This window comes from Microcebus murinus, chromosome 2 (assembly GCF_040939455.1).
Source record: "Microcebus murinus isolate Inina chromosome 2, M.murinus_Inina_mat1.0, whole genome shotgun sequence".
In the NCBI taxonomy this organism is placed as follows: Eukaryota; Metazoa; Chordata; class Mammalia; order Primates; family Cheirogaleidae; genus Microcebus; species Microcebus murinus.
This window is the reverse complement of record NC_134105.1, coordinates 109131123-109155154: the sequence shown is the minus strand read 5'-3', so window position 1 is coordinate 109155154 and position 24032 is coordinate 109131123. Positions and strand designations below refer to the sequence as shown.

General features: G+C 49.4%; 4 protein-coding genes across 10 annotated transcripts; 2 read left to right on the top strand and 2 right to left on the bottom strand.

Moving 5' to 3' along the window:
• Nucleotides 1-3599: 3599 nt before the first annotated feature.
• NR1I3 (nuclear receptor subfamily 1 group I member 3) lies at nucleotides 3600-12737 on the top strand. 5 transcript variants are annotated; one of them, XM_076000316.1, is made up of 9 exons: nucleotides 3600-3717; nucleotides 4027-4166; nucleotides 4763-4893; nucleotides 6121-6290; nucleotides 6516-6655; nucleotides 7268-7413; nucleotides 7509-7625; nucleotides 7804-7924; nucleotides 10841-12737. In XM_076000316.1, the coding sequence occupies exons 2-9, from the start codon at nucleotides 4060-4062 to the stop codon at nucleotides 10878-10880; spliced, it is 972 nt and encodes a 323-aa protein (XP_075856431.1). In that variant the 5' UTR covers nucleotides 3600-3717; nucleotides 4027-4059; the 3' UTR covers nucleotides 10881-12737. The 5 variants fall into 5 exon arrangements, with proteins under 5 accessions (XP_075856431.1, XP_012624031.1, XP_012624030.1 ...); XM_012768577.3 differs by lacking the exon at nucleotides 10841-12737 and adding an exon at nucleotides 8810-9068 and having other exon boundaries at nucleotides 7819-7924; XM_012768576.3 differs by lacking the exon at nucleotides 10841-12737 and adding an exon at nucleotides 8810-9068.
• TOMM40L (translocase of outer mitochondrial membrane 40 like) lies at nucleotides 4760-12559 on the bottom strand. Of its 2 annotated transcripts, XM_076000318.1 has the most exons (9): nucleotides 12427-12559; nucleotides 12082-12149; nucleotides 11686-11778; nucleotides 11309-11410; nucleotides 11056-11161; nucleotides 10398-10520; nucleotides 10205-10281; nucleotides 9894-9996; nucleotides 4760-9775 (listed from the first exon to the last, which is right to left on the bottom strand). In XM_076000318.1, exons 1-9 carry the CDS (start codon nucleotides 12539-12541, stop codon nucleotides 9636-9638), a joined length of 927 nt encoding a protein of 308 aa, XP_075856433.1. In that variant the 5' UTR covers nucleotides 12542-12559; the 3' UTR covers nucleotides 4760-9635. The 2 variants fall into 2 exon arrangements, with proteins under 2 accessions (XP_075856433.1, XP_075856434.1); XM_076000319.1 differs by lacking the exon at nucleotides 12082-12149 and having other exon boundaries at nucleotides 12427-12509.
• A 2089-nt stretch (nucleotides 12738-14826) lies between the features above and the next one.
• On the top strand, nucleotides 14827-16247 carry APOA2 (apolipoprotein A2). 2 transcript variants are annotated; one of them, XM_012768582.2, is made up of 4 exons: nucleotides 14827-14922; nucleotides 15082-15169; nucleotides 15487-15619; nucleotides 16013-16247. In XM_012768582.2, the coding sequence occupies exons 2-4, from the start codon at nucleotides 15118-15120 to the stop codon at nucleotides 16125-16127; spliced, it is 300 nt and encodes a 99-aa protein (XP_012624036.1). In that variant the 5' UTR covers nucleotides 14827-14922; nucleotides 15082-15117; the 3' UTR covers nucleotides 16128-16247. The 2 variants fall into 2 exon arrangements, with proteins under 2 accessions (XP_012624036.1, XP_012624037.1); XM_012768583.2 differs by having other exon boundaries at nucleotides 14843-14922; nucleotides 15094-15169.
• A 3113-nt stretch (nucleotides 16248-19360) lies between these two features.
• On the bottom strand, nucleotides 19361-24019 carry FCER1G (Fc epsilon receptor Ig). Its single transcript, XM_012768574.3, has 5 exons — nucleotides 23871-24019; nucleotides 20530-20621; nucleotides 20331-20366; nucleotides 19880-19900; nucleotides 19361-19733 (listed from the first exon to the last, which is right to left on the bottom strand). The coding sequence occupies exons 1-5, from the start codon at nucleotides 23917-23919 to the stop codon at nucleotides 19671-19673; spliced, it is 261 nt and encodes an 86-aa protein (XP_012624028.1). The 5' UTR covers nucleotides 23920-24019; the 3' UTR covers nucleotides 19361-19670.
• Between the last annotated feature and the right edge of the window lie 13 nt (nucleotides 24020-24032).

Here is a 24032-nt window from a genome sequence, read left to right as displayed (position 1 = left end):
GGGCGGATCGCTCAAGGTCAGGAGTTCTAAACCACCCTGAGCAAGAGTGAGGCCCGTCTCTACTATAAATAGAAAGAAATTAATTGGCCATCTGATATATATATAGAAAAACTTAGCCTGGCATGGTGGCACATGCCTGTAGTCCCAGCTACTGGGGAGGCTGAGGCAGGAGGATTGCTTGAGCCCAGGAGTTTGAGGTTGCTGTGAGCGAGGCTGACGCCACGGCACTCACTCTAGCCTGGGCAATTAAGCGAGACTCTGTCTCAAAAAAATAAATTAAAAAAAAATATATATATAGTAGAGACGGAGTCTCCCCTTTGCTCAGGCTGGTTTTGAACTCCTGACCTCGAGCAATCCTCCTGCCTCGGCCTCCCAGAGTGCTAGGATTACAGGCGTGAGCCACCGTGCCCAGCCTGGAGTCTTGTTATATTGCTCAGGCTGATCCTCCTGCCTTGGCCTACCAAAGTGCTAGGATTACAGGCGTTAGCCACCAAGCTCTGCCAACTTTTTGTATCTGGCTTCTTTTTTTTTTTTTTTTTTTTTGAGACAGTCTCATTCTGTTGCCCAGGCTAGAGTGTCATGGCATCAACCTAGCTGACAGCAACCTCAAACTCCTGGTCTTAAGCGATCCTCCTGCCTCAGCCTCCTGAGTAGCTGGGACTACAGGTATGCACCACCATGCCCGGTTAATTTTTTCTATATATTTTTAATTGGCCAATTAATTTCTTTCTATTTTTAGTAGAGATGAGGTCTTGCTCAGGCTGTTCTCAAACTCCTGAGCTCAAAGGATCCTCCTGTCTCGGCCTCCTAGAGTGCCAGGATTATAGGCGTGAGCCACCACGGCCCGGTCTATCTGGCTTCTTGAATTTCTCAGATTGCAACCTCTGCCTGGACTGCCCTTTATTTTCCCCTGGCTAACTCTTCATTATCATTTAAAAATCAATTCAGTTGTCACTCCTCCAGAAAGCCTTTCCTGCCTCTTTCTCAAAATCCTTTTGCCAAAGCAGGATTATTTGCCCCTCTTCTGTGGTCCCATAATGCTCTATGCATAGCTCCATCCTTGATCTGTCTATATTTCTTTATATCTGTTTAAAGATCTTTCTATCCCACTAGCATTTAAACTCCATGAGCACAGGAGACCATCTTATTCATCTTTTTATCCGTAGTATCTAACATATATTAGGTAGGTTATCAGTCAATATTTGATTTAATAAATTGGTATGAATTCTCAGAGTCACCAAGACACCAACCAAATATATAAACATAAATATTCTTACCATCTCCCAAAGACCAGATCCAAGCATCTGTGCTCTCTGGAATTCAGCTTATTTCAAAATGCAAAGTTATACATAGTTTGATGCTATACCACTTGAGATTAAGGGTTCTACCAATTCATTCTGGGAACCTAAACAAGTCTCTTTGTGACTCAGTCTCCTCTCTCTCTGTGTGTATGTGTGTGTTTATGTCTCTAGCCTGCACTTGGGATTTTTAACTCATCTTTAGAGAAACATTAATTATAATGTAACTCTTAACTGAAACAGAAGACATGATAGCAAAATAAAAAGGAAAAAGAAATGCTTATTTCTAATAGGAAAAGACAATAATATAGAAACAGCAAACAGCCTGAAAGATCTTCTGTGAGAAGAATCTTTTTTTATTTTTTTAAGAGACAGGATCTTGGCTGGGCATGGTGGCTCACGCCTGTAACCCTAGCACTTTGGGAGGCCGAGGCGGGCGGATTGCTCAAGGTCAGGAGTTTGAAACCAGCCTGAGCAAGAGCCAGATCCCGTCTGTACTAAAAATAGAAAGAAATTAATTGGCCAACTAATATATGTTGAAAAAATTAGCTGGGCATGGTGGCGCATGCCTGTAGTCCCAGCTATTCGGGAGGCTGAGGCAGGAGGATTGCTTGAACCTAGGATTTTGAGGTTACTGTGAGCTAGGCTGACGCCACGGCACTCTAGCCCGGGCAACACAGTGAGACTCTGTCTCAAAAAAAAAGAAAAATAAAGAGAGAGAGAGACAGGATCTTAAAAAACAGGCTCTGTCGCCCATGCTGGAGTGTGGTGTTTTGATCATAGCTAACTGCAGCCTCAAACTTCTTGCTCAAGTGATCCTCCTGCCTCAGCCCCCACAGTAACTGGGACTACAGGCACACACCGTCACACCTGGCTAATTTTTCTTATTTTTTAAAGGGCTGGCGGCCTCACTATGTTGCCCAAGCTGGTCTCAAAATTCTGGCTTCAAGCGATCCTCCCACCTTGGCCTCCCAAAGTGCTGGGATTACAGGTATGACCCTCTGAACCCTGCTGAAACTTTCTAATTGGAAGACTGAGAATTAAGACTTTATTCCAGTTTATATGGGGCCAGGTTTATCTAACATGGATTTATCCAACATATTGCCCATCCCCAAAACATCCAAATATTTGAAATGACTTTCTCTGTTCATAGATGTTGGGGAAACAGATAGATAGACGGATGTAGACACAAGCGCACTTACAAAAATATTCTTCGGCTCTCCTTTCTGCCCTCTGCTTGTGCAGGCAGGCTTGAGGGGAGGGGAATAAAAAAAAAAAAAAAAAAAAAAGGAAAAAAAAAAAATATTCTTCGGTGATAATGAAGCACTAGACAACTCCAGTGAAGACTTCTACTTTTGAGTCTTAAATTTATTCAGCTTATTAGTTAGAAGTTCTTTAAATTGACTCCAGACAGAACTGGGTACATAATTTGGGGGGCCCAACTTAAAATAAAAAAGTAGGGCCCTTTGTTCAAAAATCATTATGTATTTCAATACAGCAACAGTAGAGCACTAAACCAAGCATGAGATTCCTCTGAATGCAGTGTCTTATGCAACTGCACACAAAAAGCCAGCTCTGATGCAAGAGTTCCCAAATCAACCCTAACTTCCTCTAATGAGAGTTTACTCTGGTTTGTTTATTTATCTTAAATATTCCTGTTTATTTTTTTTTCTAGAAATGGGCTCTTGCTATGTTGCCCAACCTGGCCTTGAACTCCTGGGCTCAAGTGATCCACAGTTTGCTGAGGTCATTCTGATTTCATTCTCAGTACTCTGTAGTCAAGAAGTGGCTCTTTTTTTTTAGACAAGGTCTTGCTCTGTTGCCCTGAAGTCCTGGGCTTAAGAGATCCTCCTGTCTCAGCCTACTAAGTAGCTGGGACTACAGGCATGTGCCAGCACACACCTAGCTAGTTTTTTCACTTCTGTAGAGATGGGGTCTTACTGTGTTGCCCAGGCTAGTCTCAAACTCCTGGCCTCAAGCAGTCTTCCTGCCTTAGCCTCCCAGAGTGCTAGGATTACAGACATGAGCCACCTCGCCCAGTCTGCATAGGCTCTTATTTAGACCTCAGTCTCTTTTTAAGAACTTTCCTTTTGGGAGCTTTGTGCAACTGTTATACCTATTCTATTACTTCTGACACACTGCATGTGAAAAAGCTTGCTGGGCCTCTCCATCTCTCTCTCTCTCTCTCTCTTCCCATCTTGTCTGGTATCCATGTACAAAGGAGGCTGCAGATCAAAGCCTCTAATGAGTCATGAGGTCCCTGCCCACAAAAGTCCCTCCCATGTGCCATCAACCAGCCTCTTGGGCATGCTGGGAAAACCTCCTACCCAGCCTTTGCCCCGAGTCCAGGGTCTGCACTCGAACTCCATAGGCACCGAGAGCAACTGGAAGCCACATAACACAGACTCTTGTCTTCCAGGTAGGTACTGAGGGCCATAATCCCTAACTCCATTCACTGCATTTGCTGACATCAAAGGGAAAGTACGGTCCGTGTGGGAGTTTGGGGGGGCATTCCACACCAGATTCTGTGGCCTGTGGGTGACATGCTGCCTGAGAGAAGCAGGTAGGAAATCTGGGGGGGGGGAGGGGGTTTGTCAGAGACTAAATGCAATGAACTACAGGTAATGCTGGGGATCAGGTCCAGGGCGGGTTTGGGAAGGGACTCCACAAAAGGGAGAGAAGAAGGTTGGTGGGAAGAGGGTCAAGTGTTAACCCCTCCCACATTCAGGGATCTGTGACGGCCACCTGAACACCTGAAGCCATGGCCACTGGGGAAGATGAGCCAAAGAACTGTGTGGTGTGTGGAGACCGAGCCACAGGCTATCACTTCCATGCCCTGACCTGTGAGGGTTGCAAAGGTTTCTTCAGGTGAGAGCCGACTCCTCAATAGAAACCACCCCACAAACTGCCTGTTACTTAGCCTCTAAACCCTGGCACATGCCCAAGCTTGTCCAGCTACATTAATCCTCTATCTTACAATCTAAGTGCCCTTCAAAAAGTAAACTACAGGACACAAAGAAAAAGAAAAAAATATAAATATATAAAAATAAAAAAGTTAAAAAATTTAAAAAAAAGAAAAATAGAGTCTAAGTGCCCTGTAGCTAGCACCCTACATCTTGCTAACCACGACTCTGTATAAACTGGTGGCATAATACCAGAGAGAAGACCAAACGTTTGTCTGATAGACACAGCCCATTAGTCAAGAGTACTCGTGCACTCACTATCTGCAAAGCACCAAGCTAGTACGACATCAACTAGGCTTTCTTGTGTGATCTTGCGTCCCAGTGGAAATCTTTGAGATGTGTAGGACCCTACCCACCCCTGGGGACCTTTTGGGCACTGCGCAGATTAGCCCATGTTGCCAGATTCCCAAGTCTTTTAGACCATGTCATCTCAGCCCCTCACATACCCACCCGCCTGTTCACTGCCATCCCAGACCCTAATGACATCTCTGTCTCTCACAGACGAACAGTTAGCAAAAGCACTGGTCCTACCTGCCCCTTTGCTGGAAGCTGTGAGGTCAGCAAGGCCCAGAGGCGCCACTGCCCTGCCTGCAGGTTGCAGAAGTGCCTAGATGCTGGCATGAGGAAAGACAGTGAGTTGGCCCCCCACCATCCCACACATCCACTGACTATGCCTCTCTGCTTTGTCCTGATTCCCTGCAGTGCATACTGCACATAGCGGGCAGAGCAAGCATTTTTAAACTAATCGGATTAAACTCCTTGTTCTCCTACTTTCCCCCTTCTCACTACTGCACTTGACTGGTCAAAAAAAAAAAAAAAAAGCAACTAATCAGATCATGTCATGATTCTGCTCAAAACCTCCAATGGTTCTCCATCTCAAAGGACATGAACTCATGGTCTAGCTCCATGAGACTAGACCTTATTCAGACTTTATTTCCTACTCTTTCTCCCTTGCTCAATCCATTCCAGTAGCACTGACTTTAATGCCATCCTAGAACACACCAAGCATACTCTTTTTTCCACGACTTACATACTTGACATTCCCTCTACCTGAACTTCTCTTCTCCTACATGTTCACATGGCTAGTTATATCTTTTCTGTCTCTTAAGTATAGTGCCTGTCACCTAGTAGGTACTTAACAATTGAATTTAATGCTTTCTCTGTGCCAGATGCTATGCTAACAGACAATGTAAGTGGAGTTCACAGAAGTCAATTTGCCCAAGTCCATTCAGCTAAAAAGTTGTACAGCCAGTATTTAAAATCAAGTCTGTCTGACTCCCAAATTCTTGCTTATCCCATGCTATCATACTACTTTTCACTGGAAGGGTGGAAAGGAAACTGTAGAAGTCAAAAGATCTTGGTTAGAATTCAATCTACTTTACTTATTTTGTGGACCTGTTATTGGAATCTAAGCCTGTTTATGTTTCTGAAAAATATGAATAACACTTGCCCTGTCTACCACAGGGCTGTTTCAGCCAGTGAGATTTAACCTCAGAACCTTTCATATTATAGTGCTATGCAAACATAAGATGATATTTTAAATATCAAGACCCCTTTCCCTTCAATGTTCCCCTAGAAGCCAAAAATGTCTCCTCACACCTTTGCCACTTTACTCTCCACCCTCCCCTTCCTTCCCTCTGTGCAGTTTTCTGCTACAGCGTCTCACAGGCCTGTGAAAGTGTGCAGGAATCCCTGCCTCCTGGTGGCGCTAGGACTTCAGCCAAGCCCAAGGAAGCCCCAGGAACTCTCCTCCCTCCCCCACCCTTCAGGGCGGCTGAGGGGCCCCAGATCAGGAACTGGCAGAGAGAGGTGCTGTCAGCTGCTCTCAATAGCTTTGTCCCATCTCTTGCTGGGCACAGTGATATTGTCAGCAGAAGCCCTGGCGTTGCGGCGAGTGAAGCAGGCCCAGCGGCGGGCACAGCAGGCACGTATGCAGCTGAGTAAGGAGCAGGAAGAGCTGATCCGGACACTCCTAGGGGCCCACACTCGCCACGTGGGCACCATGTTTGAACAGTTTGTGCATTTCAGGGTGAGCATTTACAGGACTTGGGCTGGAATATGAGCAAAAGGGTGTCCAAGGAGGCTGGCCTGAGGGAGAGGGCAGTGTGCCATGCACCAGTGCAGAGGACAGGGCTTCTCCAAAAACCCATGTCCCGGCAGGCTCTTCAGCAAGGAACCCTCTTAAGACAAGGCAGGCCAGACCTAAAGGAGGGCCTTGGGCCAAGACCCCTCATTCATGTTCTGATCTTTGCAGCCTCCAGCTTATCTATTCATCCGTCACCAGCCCTCGCCCGCCCTGGCCCCTGTACTGCCTCTGCTCATGCACTTTGCAGACATCAACACTTTCATGGTACAGCAAATCATCAAGTTCTCCAAGGAACTGCCCCTCTTCCGGTGAGTGACTTCTGCTCATCTTTTAGGAAGCTCATCTTCACTTCCTAAGATGAAGTTGACACTTCAGTCAACTATACACCCACCCACCCACAAAAGTCACTGACCAAAAATTAACACATCCCTCAGCCTTTCCAAGCACCAGGTCTCAAATTCCCAGCTTTGTCTTTATTTTTTTATTTTTATTTATTTTTTTTTGAGACAGAGTCTCACTCTGTTGCCTGGGCTAGAGTGCCATGATGTCAGCCTAGCTCACAGCAACCTCAGACTCCTGGGCTCAAGCAATCCTCCTGCCTCAGCCTCCAGAGTAGCTGGGACTACAGGCATGCGCCACCATGTCCAGCTAATTTTTTTCTGTGTATTTTTAGTTGGCCAATTAATTTCTCTCTATTTTTTAGTAGAGACGGGGTCTCGCTCTTGCTCAGGATGGTTTTGAACTCCCGACATTGAGCAATCCTCCTGCCTCGGCCTCCCAGAGTGCTAGGATTACAGGCATGAGCCACTAAGCCCAGCCCCAGCTTTGTCTTTAATTGTGTCAGTCAGGATTAGGAGTTCCTCTCCCTCTCTGAAGTTGGGGCTTGAGTCTAAAGTGCCCTTGTTCCCTGCTCCCCACAGGTCCCTGCCCATGGAGGACCAGATCTCCCTTCTCAAGGGAGCAGCTGTGGAAATCTGTCACATTGCACTCAATTCCACTTTCTGTCCCCAAACGCGGAACTTCCTCTGTGGGCCTCTTCGCTACACGATGGAAGACGGAACCCATGGTGAGATGGTGCTAGAGCAGGAGAAGGCATGTGTCCTTGTGGTATGGCATGTGGTTGGGTGACCTGGACACTCCTAAACCTAGTGTCTCCCACAGTGGGGTTCCAGGTAGAGTTTTTAGAGTTGGTCTTTCGTTTCCATGGGACACTGCGACAACTGCAGCTTCAGGAGCCTGAGTATGTGCTCTTGGCTGCCATGGCCCTCTTCTCTCCTGGTGAGTGTCTCCCAAAGCCTAGAAACTTTTCTCCACCACCTCCGCCCAAACTCTCAGCTCCTCAAATCCATCCATCTCAGGCCTTGTAGCCTTCAAACCTGCAGAGTAGGTCTATACCTGCCTCAGCCTCCAGGGCACTGTGCAGGCCTTCCCCTTTCCCCCACCTTGTCTTTCCCAGCTCCCTGTCTTACAGACCGCCCTGGAGTTACCCAGAGAGAGGAGATTGATCAGCTACAAGAGGAGGTGGCACTGACTCTGCAAAGCTACATCAAAGGCCAGCAGCCAAAACCCCGGAATCGGTAAGTTGGGAGACTGGGAGCTTCGAGCTTCAAGCCACACTGGGGCAGGAAGGGGTTAAAAAAAACATGAGCTTGAGAGGAATGTTGTTTACTGTCCTTTCCTTTGGGAAACCAGGTCTCTTTTGGTCTATCCCTTCCCTCTAGCCATCCCTGTCTCACATAGTTCCAGCATCCAAAGTGCTCTTACTGCTGTTTCATCTCACTTTTTCCAGATTTTTTTTTATTCAGTAGAGATGCAAAGTAGTAGCTCACAGGCTCTGTATAATAGCACTCCTGAGATTGATGACATCCATCACCTCACTAGTCCAACCTCTCCAGACTAAAGCAGATTTTTAAGAGTCTTGTTCATTCTTTCCCCCTGGCCCTTCCTCTCCTCTCCATTGAATCAATTCCTTCAATTTTTCATTTCCTTTGAAGTTGTGGTCATTCATAGTTTCATGGTCAAAGCCAGTTCCTGGTTCAATAGTCCATGATCTTTCCAGGCTTTGAGGTATGCACCACTTCCTCCATGAGGCAGTTTGGCCAGAAAGGGAACACTTTATACCATAGAACACACCCACCTTCTAGAATCTGCTCTAGAAGGCTAGACCCTCAGATCCCATACAGTTGGATTTCTAGCTAAGTCCAGGGCTTTCTTCACACTTGGCCCTCAGAGCTCTGGGTTCAGGAAAAATGGGGCATGATAAAAGATGATAGTGTTGGAGAGGGCCCCCTGGGGGACTTTTGGGACCTTTGATAAATTTGTCATACCAGAGCATGATTTTCTCTAATGTTCAGACCTAGTTTCACTGAGGGACAGTTCAGGGGATCAGGGCCTCAAGACAAGACTCCCAGCTACCTTTTTTCCCTCCTATTTTTCTGGTGACCTCACTACTCCCTCCAAAGGTTTCTATATGCGAAGCTGCTAGGCCTGTTAGTTGAGCTTCGGAGCATTAATGACGGATACGGGTACCAAATCCAGCGCATCCAGGGATTGCCTGCCATGATGCCCCTGCTCCAGGAGATCTGCAGCTGAGGCCCAGGCTCACCCCCTTCCCCAGCTCACCTGGGGCACACCAGACTGGAAAGAGAAAAATGCTGTGACCAGAGATTGGGCCCAGTGGAAAGGGAGCCCAGTGGTTGCAATGAAAGTCTAAAGCAATAACTGCCTCTTCATGCGGTCATGGGGGTACTGGGAGGTGACTGTGGGAATAAAGTTGTTCTCTGGAAGCACAGAAGATGGGGAAGGAGGAAGCCTCAGGGCTAAGAGGTAATGAAGCTCCTTCTGGGAATGGGTGGGCCCCACTTTCTGAGGCCAGAGATTTGGCCCTTCAGCCCTACTTTTCCAGCCGTGGGAGGCTCTGGGATGGAAAACAGGGTGGTAAGCTAATCCCATGCAGGATTAACCAAAGGGAAATGAAGAAAGAAGTGGGATAGGGGAGAAATTCAGCCAGACATACCCCTTAATCCTCTTCCCTTAGTCCAGAGCCACAAGAGCATGGGGAAGATGATAGTGGGGCTCGTAGTAGTGGTTGGAGCCTCAAACCACTGCCTCATCAGCTGCCCCTGTGGCAGCTCCAGTTCTGAGGAGGGCATGGTCCTGTCCCCAACTCTGTTCCTGGGACCTAGAGGTCACCCAGCAAGGTGGGCTCTGGAGAGGGGCCTAGTCTCTGGCCCTGGGGCACCTGACTCAGAGGTTCCAGCTGCTGTGGGGACTGGCTGTGAGACAACCTCAGCCCACAGTGATGCTGAAGCCACAGTGGAATCTGTTGCGCCAGTGATTGAGGAAGGCTCCAAGGGCTAGGGTGACAGGCAGGGGGGGCATCTTCTTCTCCAGCACAGCACCTACACACCAGTTACTATCCACCAAGCCTGTCGGGGGAGAGAATATCAACTGGGTTATTTAACAGGGCCTGAAGAAAGGAGTTGGCAGAAGTGAGGTAGAGCTTCTCTCCCTCTGCATCCCCCGTTTCTCAGCAATAACCCTCACCTCTAAACACCATGTTGGCCTGGGGCAGAGTCAGGTGGTAACCAAAGGAGAAGGTTGTGTCTTGTAGCCTTGTGTTTGCCTCAAACTCCACTCCAACCTGAACCTGAGAACCATGCACAAGGATCAGAGGGATCAGTGTCAGTGAAGACTAGAGGGGTCCTGACAGGGGATGAGCAGAATGAGGGCATGCATTGCAATGTAAATGCAGCACGGGTAGGAAGAATACTAAGTCAGCAGGGCCTGTGGGGGTCCAGAGGTGCAGAAGTTCATAACCGGCTTGCTGGGTTGGGGGATAAGATCAGTGGTCTCACCTGTTCATTTGCCCTGTGGTAATAACTGGCGTGGGCCCCGCCTGATCCCACATTCAATGTAGCTACCCAGTGTACAGCTGTAAAAAACAAAGTCCAAGGGGAAAGGAGTGTTACTGTAGTAGGACACAGGCCAGGAACCCCAGCAGAGTCCAGAATTGCCTCCCTGCCCCCACTACTCCACTTCACCCCATACCCGAGTACTTCCCGGCCAGTGTCAAGATGGCCCCCTCTTCGCCTGGCCGCCGGTGATAAACTAGCTCTCCTCCCAGCACCAGCCGATGAGTGAGACTCTGTAGGAAGTGAGCGACCATGATCACTGTGGGGTAATGGGGAGACATGGAGTCAGTCACAGAAACAACACCTGAGTCTGCTCCCTCACCTCCAGTAACCAGTCTACCCAAGAAGTTCCTTTTCTTTCTTTTTTTTTTTTTTTGAGCAGAGTCTCACTTTGTTGCCCAGGCTAGAGTGAGTGCCCTGGCGTCAGCCTAGCTCACAGCAACCTCAATCTCCTGGGCTCAAGCGATCCTACTGCCTCAGCCTCCAGAGTAGCTGGGACTACAGGCATGCGCCACCATGCCCGGCTAATTTTTTGTATATATATTTTTAGTTGGTCAATTAATTTCTTTCTATTTTTAGTAGAGACGGGGTCTCGCTCAGGCTGGTTTGGAACTCCTGACCCCGAGCAATCCACCCGCCTCGGCCTCCCAGAGTGCTAGGATTACAGGCGTGAGCCACCACACCCGGCCAAGAAGTTCCTTTTCTAACCTCGAAATGTACAGAAGATGAAGAGGCATAGCCAAAATTAGCAAACGGGCAGCCAAGATAAAAAGAACTCTGACCCAATTCCTCACCTGATTCCCCAATCAGGTCAGGATTTCCTAGGGTCAGAGTGGCTGTGTAGTCATCTCCCCGATACTCTCCATCAAACTGCCATGTCAGGAACTTGGCTTGCTGCGTCTGGATGGGGAGAGCAAGAAGTAAAATCTTCCTCCCTCTTTCTGATCACTATTGCCTCTGCTCCCTGCCCCCATCTGCCAGAGCAGGAAACTCAAGGGGGAGAAAGAGGAAGCGCTTCAATGGATGGAGGCAGGAACTGTAGGTCACCTGGAAGACAGCCTTGGCTCGGAGCCGCTCTGCCAAGAGAAGCAGGACCTGGGCGTTGAGGCTGCCACTGCTGTCCATATCCCCTACCACAGTGGGGAACACCTGTAAAAGAGTAGACAATAATAAGGCTGAGCTGGATGGCACCACTCATCCTAAACCCAAATAATGGATTTCATTAACGGCCCGCTGCGCCCCCTGGTGGAGGCACAAAGACAAACAGGGTTCTTCGTACAACTGTTCTCTCTTGCCCATTCAGAAGAGACACAGAGAAAATCAGGTTACTGACCATTTTTCTCCATAACACACATTTCCTCCTCCACCAGACCTGGATCCCTGGTGGGCTTTTAGGGAGATGCCCGGGTGTGTGGAGTCCTCACCTCAGTGGGGCTAAGCTGCCAGTCCCCTGCATAGGCCGCGTGGAGGTGATAGCCTGGCAAGCCCAGGGCACTCATGTGTACCGTGTGAGCCACCTGAGGAAAGAGGCATCAGTGGAGAAGAGAGCATTGCATTCCTGCTTCATTTCAATCCCATCCCACCCTTCATCTTCTCCCCATCCAGAAGGCCTCTTAAGAATCCCAAATATTCCAACGCATACAGAGGGTCCCCAGAATGAAAGCAACAAGTCTCACAGGCAAGGGAGGTAAAGAGAGTCCCACATCCTCCCTTATTTGTCCCACATAGCCTGGCTAAGGCTGGAGTACAAAGGAAAGGAGAAGAGGACCCAGGAACAGGCAAGGAGGAATAGTAAAGAGGGGCCAGAGAAGTAGGAGCACCTGGAAATGGCTGCTCAGAACCTTGTTGACAACGAGCTTCACTCCCTCCATCTGTGCAGGGAATACATCTGAAGAGGGTGAGGGGAAGGGAAGGAATAAGCACAGACAAGGAACCCCTACCCCAAGCGGAAGTCTCCCCTCTCAATCCCTTAGGAAGCACCTTGGAGGAATTGACCTCCTTTCCAGTCCTGCAGCGAGATGCTCCACTTCACTCGGGCACCTGATCCTCCCTGCCGCTGGATACCCAGCTGTGATCTCCCCTTTCCTGCTTCCATCCCTAGACACTTCAAGACCCTCCCCTTGTCTGCCCCTTCATCCTGAGACACCCAAATGCCAAGTTCTCACCTTTGCATAGCCGATGCAGCTCATCGAAGCTCCCAGGGTTGGGCAAAGGTTCCTCTCTCCGGGGGCTCCGGCGGAGCAAAGTCCCCATCGGTGCCAGGCCCAGTGTATTCCCCATTTTAGTCCAGAGGACCGGGAGGGGCAGAGGTTAGCCTGGGCAAGAACGCTATTGCTCCCTCTACCCTCCACGGGCCCCAGCCCCCATCATCCAGCTCCCCAGTCCTAGAAACTTCCACATGGTCCGACGCTAGACCTGGAACAGGAAGAGTTGGAGAGAGCACTGATGGGGAGACTGAACCCCAGGCACACTCCCGCCCCGTCTTTGATCCTTCACCCCCACCTGTCACCCCTGTCATCTCTCCCATTCTCTAATCCTAGCCCCTACCACAGACCTCACCTAGCTTCCTATTCCCTCTACTCTTCATTCCCAGGCCCCAAGGCCAGGCTCGCAATGGAGCAGTGTCCCTTACCATGTCAGACCATCATGCTGCCCCTTTCCCTCCGGCACACCCCGGTCATCTTGATGGGGGCAGCCATCTTGGGTGATGGCAGAATTACGGCTTCACGCTGCATTACCAGCGTGGTCGTGATCGCCATCTTGGAATAGGGCAAAGAATGATATCAAAGACCCAACCCTCCCCTAATTGGGCCCCGCCCAATCTATGAGAAAAAAGCCTCCTCTATCTCCCAGGAGCCAATGGGAGAGGTGAAAGCAAAGGAGTGGCAGGCCTGACGGCCAGAGAGCTTCGGCCCCGGCACTGCAGAGCTGGGCGGATCTTAGTTGGTGGCTCCTTAGACTTAAACAGAAGGCCTTAGATCGCCAAGCGAAGCCTCTCCAAGGTCGGGGAAGACCTGTGAGCTTGCAAAACACTAGAGGGAGCATCTTGTAGCTTGGGCCACTGACGCTCCTTCCACGACCCGACCCGTGAGAAAAGTGAAACTACAGCCTGAAGGCTTGGGTTTTGTGAAGGGTGACAGGGGAACGAGTCTGAAGACTTATTTCGAACCTTGGTTCATTAATATCGCTCCCTCCTTCCCGTAGAGCCGGTGGGGAATCCTCACAGCCCTCCACAGTACACCTCCAAATGAGTGCTGCTCATAAGCACCGCTCTTCTCAGGACGTGGACCCACACTTCCCTTCTGGCGGTCCACATCTCTCAACGTTCCCTCTTCTTGCCCTCTCTGTGGAATGGGAATGGGCGGCAGAGTTTGGGGCAGTGGGGTAGGTTCTAGCAGAACTATTCCCTGACACAGCTGCCCTGTGCAGTTAACTCTTTCTTCCCTGAGTACCCAGGCTGAGTTGGCCAATAAGATCTAGGAATATGGACTCCAGCCCCCAAATGGGCCCCACCCCAGGCCCAGGGATAAGCCAAGGGGGTGACCATCAAGCACTAAGAGCTCACAGGGGAATAATTGAAGATGGAGCAAGACTTCTTGGTGTTTGGTCACTACCTCCCTTACTAGCTCTACTCCTCCACCCACACCTTTCAGGAAAGTTCTACATACACAGAAAGTAAGCTCTGGGGTCAAAAGGGTGAAAGATACAAATGCTTCTGGTATCTATCTGGCTGATTTCACCCAAATGGTTTGTACCTGGGAAATGTACTTCTTCCCCCCCCCCCCCCAATCAGGGCTGGGACAAGGACCAGGGCCTTGGCCAGAGGGATGTTATAGTGCTATAGCCCCTCCTGACTCAATATTGGCTAACTACTGCCTGGAACCGACAATGTGATCGAATGGCCAGTCACCTTCAACCTTTATCCTGGCAGAAGCCTCTTATTTACCTCTTTTCCTGCCAGAGCCCTCCAGTGGGGAGCAGGAGGGCATATGCATTTTCTGAATTCGTTTTATTGGGGGTAGGATATGCTTATTGATCAGCACCTGGGTCATTCTGGGCTCTCGTGTTTTCTTCCCCTATCTCATTACACATTAACTCAAAAAGGGACAAAGTCAATCACATCTGCCCTCTGCCCCTGACTTTCATTCCCCTAACCCCCATTCCCCTCATCCCTGCCCCTGATTTCAACTCCTTTCTCCTCTCTTCTGTTCCCCCAATACTTCCCTGCCAAGTTGCAATGAAGCAGGCTAGGGTTGGGGAAATGAAATCTACCCATAATGGGATAAAGATACCAAGAACTGAGGGCTTGATATATCAGAGCTTTCCAGAGAAATAACTAGGACTCCTGCTTCTCTCTGCATTCAAATCTAAGGATTGCTCATCCCAGACCCCAAGAGAATGGATCTTCCATAGACCTGAAGTACACCAGCTTGGCCTCCAGTAAGGCCTGTATCCCTTGTCTCTCACTCCATCATGGAACCCCCCTTTTATTTGTTCTCTCCTCCCCCATTCCTCCAATTTGTTTATTCCAACATGGCCCCTGCCCCAATGAACCCACACAGTCCCTGTCACCTGACTAGGGGTGGGTAAGAAAACAAGTATATAGCCTCTACCTCTCCAGCCAGGCCAGGACAGACACCAAGGACAGAGACGCTGATGAGGTAGGATAAGGGAGTAAGAGGTGTGGGCAGCATCCAAAGAGGACTCAACTTTAATCATGGAAAGGGAGGGAACCAGGTTGGAGAAGGCACCTACTTGGGGAGATCCCTGGGGAGAGGCTGAAGCCCATTTAGCTTCAGTGTCCCCCCTACTGCCACCAGCTTTGTTCCTAGGCCACCTTCCCTACTGTCACCACCATGAAGCTACTTGCAATGACTGTGTTGCTGCTGACCATCTATAGACTGGAAGGTGGGTATGATATGGAGAAAGGGGCCAATAGGGGAGAAGGTGCTGGGGGTCATAGCTACCCTTTCGTCTGAGCTCCTGTGCCCAGGTCTGGCAACCTGAGGGCTCAAAAGGAAGATCATTTCCTCTCTAAAGCCCAGAAAGCCTATCCAAAGACCTACCTGGATATCTTTTTAGGGAGGGAGGCTGAGAGCTGGGGTAAGGTACTGGCAGAGGTGTAGCTGGAGGCCAGGACTCATTGCTGTGGACCCAGCTGAAAAAAGTCTCTGTGTGTGTGTGTGTGTGTGCGCGCGTGTGTGTGTGTGTGTGTGTGGATGCAGGAGCTCTGGTTCGGAGAGAGGCAGAGGAGCCGGGTCTGCAGGGCCTGCTCTCTCAGTATGTCCAGAAACTCACCACATATGGGACGTACCTGATAGAGAAGGTCAAGGCCCCGGAGCTTCAGGCCCAAGCCAGGTAAGTCTCAGGGAAAGGAGTTCTGAGGCTGTGGGACTGTGGCAGGAAAGAATGAAAGATGGAAGGTCCCACAGAAGACTGAACTCAGGGGTGGGGATTAGGGAGGATTAGGCTTAAATTGGAGAGAAATATTCCTTCATCACCCAAAAGTCCCACACACTTCTTAGATAGGAGCACTGGGAACTGGGCCTTGAATCTCAATCTCTAGGGTCTGTTCCTCTGCCCAGTGGAAGACTTGCCTCTCCTCCTGCCTAGGGGCTTTGCCATGCTGGGATGGACCAGGCACTAGAGTTTGAGGACCTGGGTTAGTCTGCTCTGACCTCCCACCACCACCATGGTCCCTGCCAGTGCCTAGGGTCTCTCACACTGACCTCTAATTCCTCACCTACCCAGGGATTACCTTGAAAAGTCAAAGGAGGAGCTGACACCCTTGGTCAAGAAGGCTGGAAACGATCTGGTTAACCTGTTGGGCCATTTTGTGCACTTTGAAACACAACCTTCCACCTAGTGAGTTGTCCAGACCATTGTCTTCCGGCCCCAGCTGGCCTCTAGAACATCCACTGGCCAGGCCTAGAGCCCCTACCTCTACCAACTCCCTGTTTGCTACAATAAATGCTGCAGGAGTCAAGCTGTGAGCCTCGTGTGTCTGGGGGGACTGGGAAAAGTAGGGAAGTGGGAGAGTAGCAGGAGGAAGGAAAAAGAGAAATCTGCTTCTAAAAGGAGGGGGATATGGGTGTGGAGGGGTAGAGAAAGGTTGAAGAGACAAATGATGGAAATGACAGGGTGATTCTTTTCCAAGTGCAAGGAATCTCCTACAGGCCTGGGAATGGCTCTGAAGTGGAGAACTAAAGAGCCTTTGCATTGAACATGGAATTATGAAAGGCATGGAGGATTCACAAATGGAATTCCTAGATTTGTGGAGGTCTCAGGAAATGCCGGCACCCCTTAGAATTTCCTCCTAATCATTCTATAAAGAAGGGAAAGCTTCCAAAAAAATGAAACCAGAAGTGTCACCCAAGACACTTCCCTTCTGAGCTAGGGCAATATTTCCCCCAATCCCACAATAAAAGACCTTGGTTTACTCCTCTCCTGAAAGGGCTCTGATTCCTGCATTCAAAACCTCTCATCTGGGCCAGGCATGGTGGCTCACATCTGTAATCCTAGAACTCTGGGAGGCTGAGGCAGGAGGATCGCGCAAGGTCAGGAGTTCGAAATCAGCCTGAGCAAGAGCGAGACCCCTGTCTCTACTAAAAATAGAAAGAAATTAATTGGCCAACTAAAAATATATAGAAAAAAATTAGCCAGGCATGGTAGCACATGCCTGTAATCCTAGTTACTTGGGAGGCTGAGGCAGGAGGATTGCCTGAGCCCAGGAGTTTGAGGTTGCTGTGAGCTAGCCTGATGCCATGGCACTCACTCTAGCCTGGGCAACAGAATGAGACTCTGTCTCAGAAAAAAAAAAACAACCTCTCATCTGGACACTCTCTGGCGAAGACCCATTCAAAGCCCCTCCCCCACTGCTACCCAGGTGCTATTTCTAGAACTGGCCTGGTAGGCATCTTAGAGCCTGGCACTAGTATCCCTGGGAGCCACTTAAAGGCCTGACAGGTATCAAACTTGGTGGACACGTGGGACTAGAGAAACTCTGGGAGCTGTGATACCTAGATTAAATCAAAATGGAATAAAAATCAACCTAGGCTGATTGGAGAGATTCACAATCCCATAATGTAGGGCAAGGGAAAATGAGGCATTTTCCAATCAAAGTTTATCCCCACTTTATCTTTAAAAGAGTTACTTCCCAGGCCGGAAATGGTGGCTTACACCTGTAATCCTAGCACTCTGGAAGGGAAGCCAAGGCGGGAGAATTGCTCAAGGTCAGGAGTTCAAAACTAGCTTGAGCAAGAGCGAGACCCCATCTCTACTAAAGATAGAAAGAAATTAATTGGCCAACTAAAAATATATAGAAACAATTAGCCAGGAATGGTGCTGCATGCCTGTGGTCCCAGCTACTTGAGAGGCTGAGGCAGGAGGATCACTTGAGCCCAGGAGTTTGAGGTTGCTGTGAGCTAGGCTGATGCCACGGCACTCACTCTAGCCCAGGCAACAGAGTGAGACTCTGTCTCAAAAAAAAAAAGAGTTACTTACCTAAACCAGACAAGTGGCACCAACTGTAATCCCAGCTACTTGGGAGGCCAAGGTGGGAGGATCACTTGAGCACAGGAGTTTGAGACCAGCCTGGGCCATATAGTGAGACCTCATCTCAAAGAAAGGGCAACTTTCCGACTGTGGTGGCTCACGCCTGTAATCCTAGCACTCTGGGAGGCCGAGGCGGGCGGATCGCTCAAGGTAGGAGTTCGAAACCAGCCTGAGCAATACCCCGTCTCTACCAAATTAGAAATAAATTAATCGACCAACTAAAATATATATATACAAAAAATTAGCCGGATATGGTAACACATGCCTGTAGTCCCAGCTACTGGGGAGGCTGAGGCAGGAGGATTGCTTGAGCCCAGGAGATTGAGGTTGCTGTGAGCTAGGCTGACGCCACGGCACTCACTCTAGCCTAGGCACCAAAGTGAGACTCTGTCTCAAAAAAAAAGAAAAAGAAAAAAAAAAAAAGAAAGAGCAACTTTCCTACTCTGGCTCATTTCTCATATCTCATCTGAAATCACCCATCCCCTGAGACACTGGAGATGGACCCAATTTCTTCTATATATTGATCAACCTCCTTCATCCGGCCTTCTAGACCCTCACCATTCATGATCACTCACCTCCCCTTCTCTTTCCCAATATCTGTTTTTTTCTCATTTGGCAAAATGTGCAGGACAAAGAGATTTCAGTCACTTGCAAGGTGACCTTGGACAAGTTAATTAACTTCAAAGAGCTTGAATTTCTTCACAGGGTTAATAAGTGGATCAAATGATAAGAGCTGGAAAACACTTTGAGAAGTATAAGTGACTATGCAGTGCAAAGTATTGTCCAGAATGAGGGGTTTCCAAGGGTAAGCTTGGGGACTCTAGACCCATTCTGAAAGGACTGCTGGGGCAGAGGTAGGACTAGCAGCATCTGATGAGGTTTAAATACTTGCAGGCAGAGCTTCCTGGCAGCTCTGGAAACAGGACAGGCACTGACAGGGGGATTCCTTGGCCACCACCTATGCACTAGGGAGAGATGACCTCCCATCTGGACCCAATTTGTTCCCCCTTGTCCTACCCACCACTAACCCTATCTGGCTCTCTAAGGTCCCTCTTGCCCCAAACCCCACTGAAAACTCACTGTTCCACTGAAACCTTCCATTAGGGGCTTCACACAGCCTTAGTCACACCATCCCTTCTGCATGTTTGGCTTTTTGACTATGCTAATTCCTATATGCATGTGGATTGGTACTGTCTAGATTGGCAACTATTTGGAGTTGGACAGCCAAGCTCATCCACAACCTGACCTTGGTTCAATTGTCAGACAGAGAAAGCCATGCTGGGTACAGAAGCCATTTCTTAGCTTCTAATGCCTTGGAATATACCTAGGGTCTCAACACATTACTCCTTGCTCCAGCTCCAGCCCAGAGCACCTGGGGCTCACAGGTCTCATCCCTCCTCCAGACACCGTCAACATTCATCCTTCAGTTGAGCAAAATAGCCCTGAAGTCCATTAGACTGTGAGTTCTGTGAGGTCAGGAACTGAGAAACTATATCCAGCCTAATGCTTAGCAGAGGTTGAATAAATACATGATAAATGAATGAATGGAGTCCAGTCTGTGGTAGCTTTATTGAGAGCATTGCCTTCCTACTGTTTAGTGGGAGATGGGCATGAGGAAGAGAAGAAGAGTAGGACAAGGAAGTGAGACTAGAATATAAACATCCACAAATGGCATCTGAGCATTAGTCTCTGACAGGGAGGAGGAACCACTGGTGTATATTAATCTGGGGTGTAGCATAATTATAGGAGTAGAGTCAGCTGGCATTAACAGCATGGAGGCATATGTGATGTCTACCATAAGGGCTGGGAGGAGAACTAGAAGCCGAAGGAAGATGTGACCACATCTGTCCTAAAGCTATTGTGGCGGTTTCTCATGCTTCAGAGTCTCATAAGTCTCCTGGTTCCGGGTGCTCAGGCCCTGGAGGTGGCAACCAAAGGATGATCAGGAGCTTGAGCCCATCACTGGCCCCCTCCCACCTCCACAGACTGCGCCCCTTCCAAAGGTCACTCAAAATCCCACCTTCTTCTGCTGACTTCCTGGGTGGGGGCAGCAGGTTCACTTACCGTGTAAACGCCGTCTGATTTCTGCAGAGATGAAAGGAGCAAGGTATTAGAGACCCACACCTCCTTCCGGCCCCTCAGCATCTCCCCACCCAGGGAGGTCTCTGGCCAGGGGTGCACCCTGGGCTAGAGGGCGCTCACAAGGATGCCCTGGGACATGAATACACATTTGCCCACGTGGCTACGAACACATATACACATACAACACACAACACACAGTCTCTCACATATTCATTGTCACCCTATGCTTGATTCCGCCCTGTCACCAGCTGAATATTTTACTTGTGGCTTGGCTAGTTGGCAGAGTGGGTAGGATGAGGTGGGGGGTCCTCTGAGGTGTACACAGATGAGCACCTGAGAAGTATGCCCTCCCAGAGGCTTTGAACCCAGCCTAGGGCCCCAGAAGGGCTGAGTCTATAAAGGTGTCAACGCGCAGGCATGGGAGGGTCCATACCTCATAGCTGGCTATAGCTGCCTTTCGCACTTGGATCTGGAGTGGGAGAAATGTTATCAGTAAAGGGGAAGTTAGTGGCCCATCCCCCTTCCCTCCAAACTTTGTGGGGGTTCCCCTTTTATTCCCGCTCCTCGAATCCATGCTGCTGCCACCCTCCCACTTCTTCTCCCAGCCCTGACCTCCCCCTGCCTGGCCTTACCTTCAGTCGACAGTAGAGCAGGGTGAGGACAATACCGTACAAGAACAGGATGGCATCCAGGATATAGCAGAGCTGAGGCTCTCCCAGAGCCGCTGAGGGGACAGAGGGTGCCCATGGGGTCAGGGGATAAGGGAGGATCCGGTGCTCGGCAGAGAGAAGGGAAGGGGCTCTGGGAGGCAGGGCAGAGCCTCAAAGGGAAGAAACTCTACTTTTCTCCCTGGACTCTTATTTCTCTTATCTCTCTTTTTTCTCCCCCACCCTAAGGTAGGGTAAGATAGGAAGAGTGAACGGTTCTGTCGTGATAGGACTTACATGGACTAACAGTTGAGGACTTCCCCCTCAGCCCCTAAACTGTCCCTTTTTTTTTTTTTTTTTTTGAGACAGAGTCTCACTGTGTTGCCCAGGCTAGAGTGAGTGCCGTGGCGTCAGCCTAGCTCACAGCAACCTCAAACTCCTGGGCTCAAGCAATCCTCCTGCCTCAGCCTCCCGAGTAGCTGGGACTACAGGCATGTGCCACCATGCCCGGCTAATTTTTTCTATATATGTTTTTCTATATATTTTTTCTATATATGTTTAGTTGGCCAATTAATTTCTTTCTAATTTTAGTAGAGCAAGAGACAGGGTCTCGCTCTTGCTCAGGCTGGTTTCGAACTCCTGACCTTGAGCGATCCTCCTGCCTCAGCCTCCCAGAGTGCTAGGATTACAGGCATGAGCCACTGTGCCCGGCCCAACCTGTTCTTTTAGCACTGTGGGTTTCTCAGGCACCATTGAGCATTTCATTCACCTCAAGGGGCCCATCTCAGTCCACTGGGCTGAGACAAAAACCTCAGCCCAGGGCAGGAAGGGGAGGGAGAGGTAGTGCAAATTTCAGTGAAAAAACCACAGAAGTGCCTCTACTAAGTCCTGTGACCTGTGGCTGAGGGCTGGACAGGAAGGATGTGAGCTGGGGAAGAGGAGGAAGGCAATTACTCTATCATTGGTCATCTCCTAGACTCAGTCTCATTGCTTTCTGTCCTACCACAAGACACTTAAATATATATTCATTTTTAAAAAAGCGTCTGCTGTCCTAGCCCTTATAGATTTCATTGGTCTTGCATACAAAGCCAGGGAATGACCATAGGCTCAAGGGAATGACCACAAGCTGTATGGATTCCATCTCCTGCTACTTTGCCTGTTACTTACTCTGGGTCTCTAAGAGGGGAAGTTTTACACAATTTCAAAAATCAGATAGCCAGGCGCAGTGACTCATGCCTATAATCCTAGCACTCTAGGAGGCCAAGGCTGAAGGATCACTAGAGCTCAGGAGTTTAAGACCAGCCTGAACAAAAGTGAGACCCAGTCTGTACTAAAAATAGAAAAATTAGCCAGGTGTCGTGGCACTTGCCTGTAGTCCCAGCTACTTGGGAGGCTGAGGCAGGAGGATCGCTTGAGCCTAGGAGTTTGAAGTTGCAGTCAGCTGTGATAACACCACTGCACTCTACCCCGGGGTGACAGAGTGAGACTCTGTCTCAAAGAAATAAACAATCAGATAGAGTCTGGGCTCCAGAGATTGCTCCTGGCCCCTAACAGAAGGACTGACAGGGTACTGTCATTGGTAAAGTACTTTCCATTCTACAATGCTCTTTCACACACACGCTGTTGCATAAATCTTAAAACTACCTTGTGAGGGAAACGTCATCGCCATTTTATGGATGATGAAACCAAGGCTCAGAAAAGCTAAGTAACTCATTCAGGGCCGCAGAGTTTAAGTGACAGAGCTGGAACTTACATCCAGGCCTTCTGCTTCCAAAGCCTGTGCTTTCCTTTAAGCCTCAGTGGCCTGCTCACTTCTTATGCCATCACAGCAGACTAGTGAGTGGCCAACTTAATCCTTCCCCACCTTCTCTGCTAGCCTGGTGGAACTCTTCCCCAGTCGTTCTCTTTCAAGTACCCCAATTTCCCTGAAGCTTACTAACCTCCTCCTCTCCCAAACCCAGCTGCCACTGACTCTCTTCAAAACACACACACACACACACACACACACACACACACACACACACACACACACACACAGGGCCAGACACAGTGGCTCACGCCTATAATCCTAGCACTCTGGGAGGCCAAGGAAGGAGGATCGCTCAAGGTCAGGAGTTTGAGACCAGCTTGAGCAAGGGCAAGACCCCACCTCTACTAAAAAAAAAAATAGAAATAAATTAGCTGAACAACTAAAAATATATAGAAAAAAATTAGCTGGGCATGGTGGCGCATGCCTGTAGTCCCAGCTACTTGGGAAGCTGAAACAGAAGGATCGTTTGAGCCCAGGAGTTTGAGGTTGCTGTGAGCTAGACTGATGCCACGGCACTCTAGCCTGGGCAACAAAGCGAGACTCTGTCTCAAAAAAAGAAATACAGGCTGGGCGCGGTGGCACATGCCTGTAATCCTAGCACTCTGGGAGGCCGAGGCGGGTGGATTGCTTGAGGTCAGGAGTTCGAAACCAGCCTGAGCAAGAGCGAGACCCCGTCTCTACTATAAATAGAAAGAAATTAATTGGCTAACTAATATATATAGAAAAAAAAATTAGCCAGGCATGGTGGCACATGCCTGTAGTCCCAGCTACTCGGGAGGCTGAGGCAGGAGGATCGCTCGAGCCCAGGAGTTTGAGGTTGCTGTGAGCTAGGCTGATGCCATGGCACTCACTCTAGCCTAGGCAACAGAGTGAGACTGTCTCAAAAATAAATAAATAAATAAATAAAAATAACTGGAGTCTTAGAACTGCTGGAATCTTTCTACTTCTGCCTCTATTTCTCAGCTGATGCTCAGGTCTCTAGAACTAGGCAGCTCATGCTGCCCACCCCCATCAACCGTTGACAGAGCGGTTCATTGGTGATGACCCACATAAACGGCAATCACGTCTGTTTATCTTGACTACCTTGGCCTTACTCCCAAGCACCAGGACAGATCCCTGCCTTCCTACATGGGTTACACATACATTTGTATGTGTAACCAGCTAGACATTGGCTCCCAGCAGACAAGACCAAAGGCACCCACGGGAAATGCTGATCATGGGAAACGGGGCTTTTCCTCAGGCCAGCTCTTCATGCCATATAGCCATCTCTTTCCCCTGCCACACTCTCTTCCAGTCAATCCTGAGAAGTGAATGAGATATGAAGGCAACAAGGAGGGAGCTGCCTCTAGTGCCCTGGGTGTGGGCTGGATAGGACGAGCCTCCGGATCTCTTGTCTGTCACAGCCCCATGTCCACCTGCCCGCTGTCAGCCTTCGGAGGTCTGTCCGACTCGGCCCCTTGATACACGCCCTTGATTTCAGCCCCGGATCCCAGCTCACTCTCCCTCACCTTCTCACCTGCTTGTTGAACCAAAAGGAGTAAGAGCAAGACCACTGCTGGAATCATCTTGGGCTGGGTATCGGACGCTCTGACAGCACTGCGCAGCTGTGCTCGGCAAGCAGCTCCCTGACCACAGAGTTCCCCCCTTCCTGCCACGCCTTCCCCCACGCTTTGGCCCC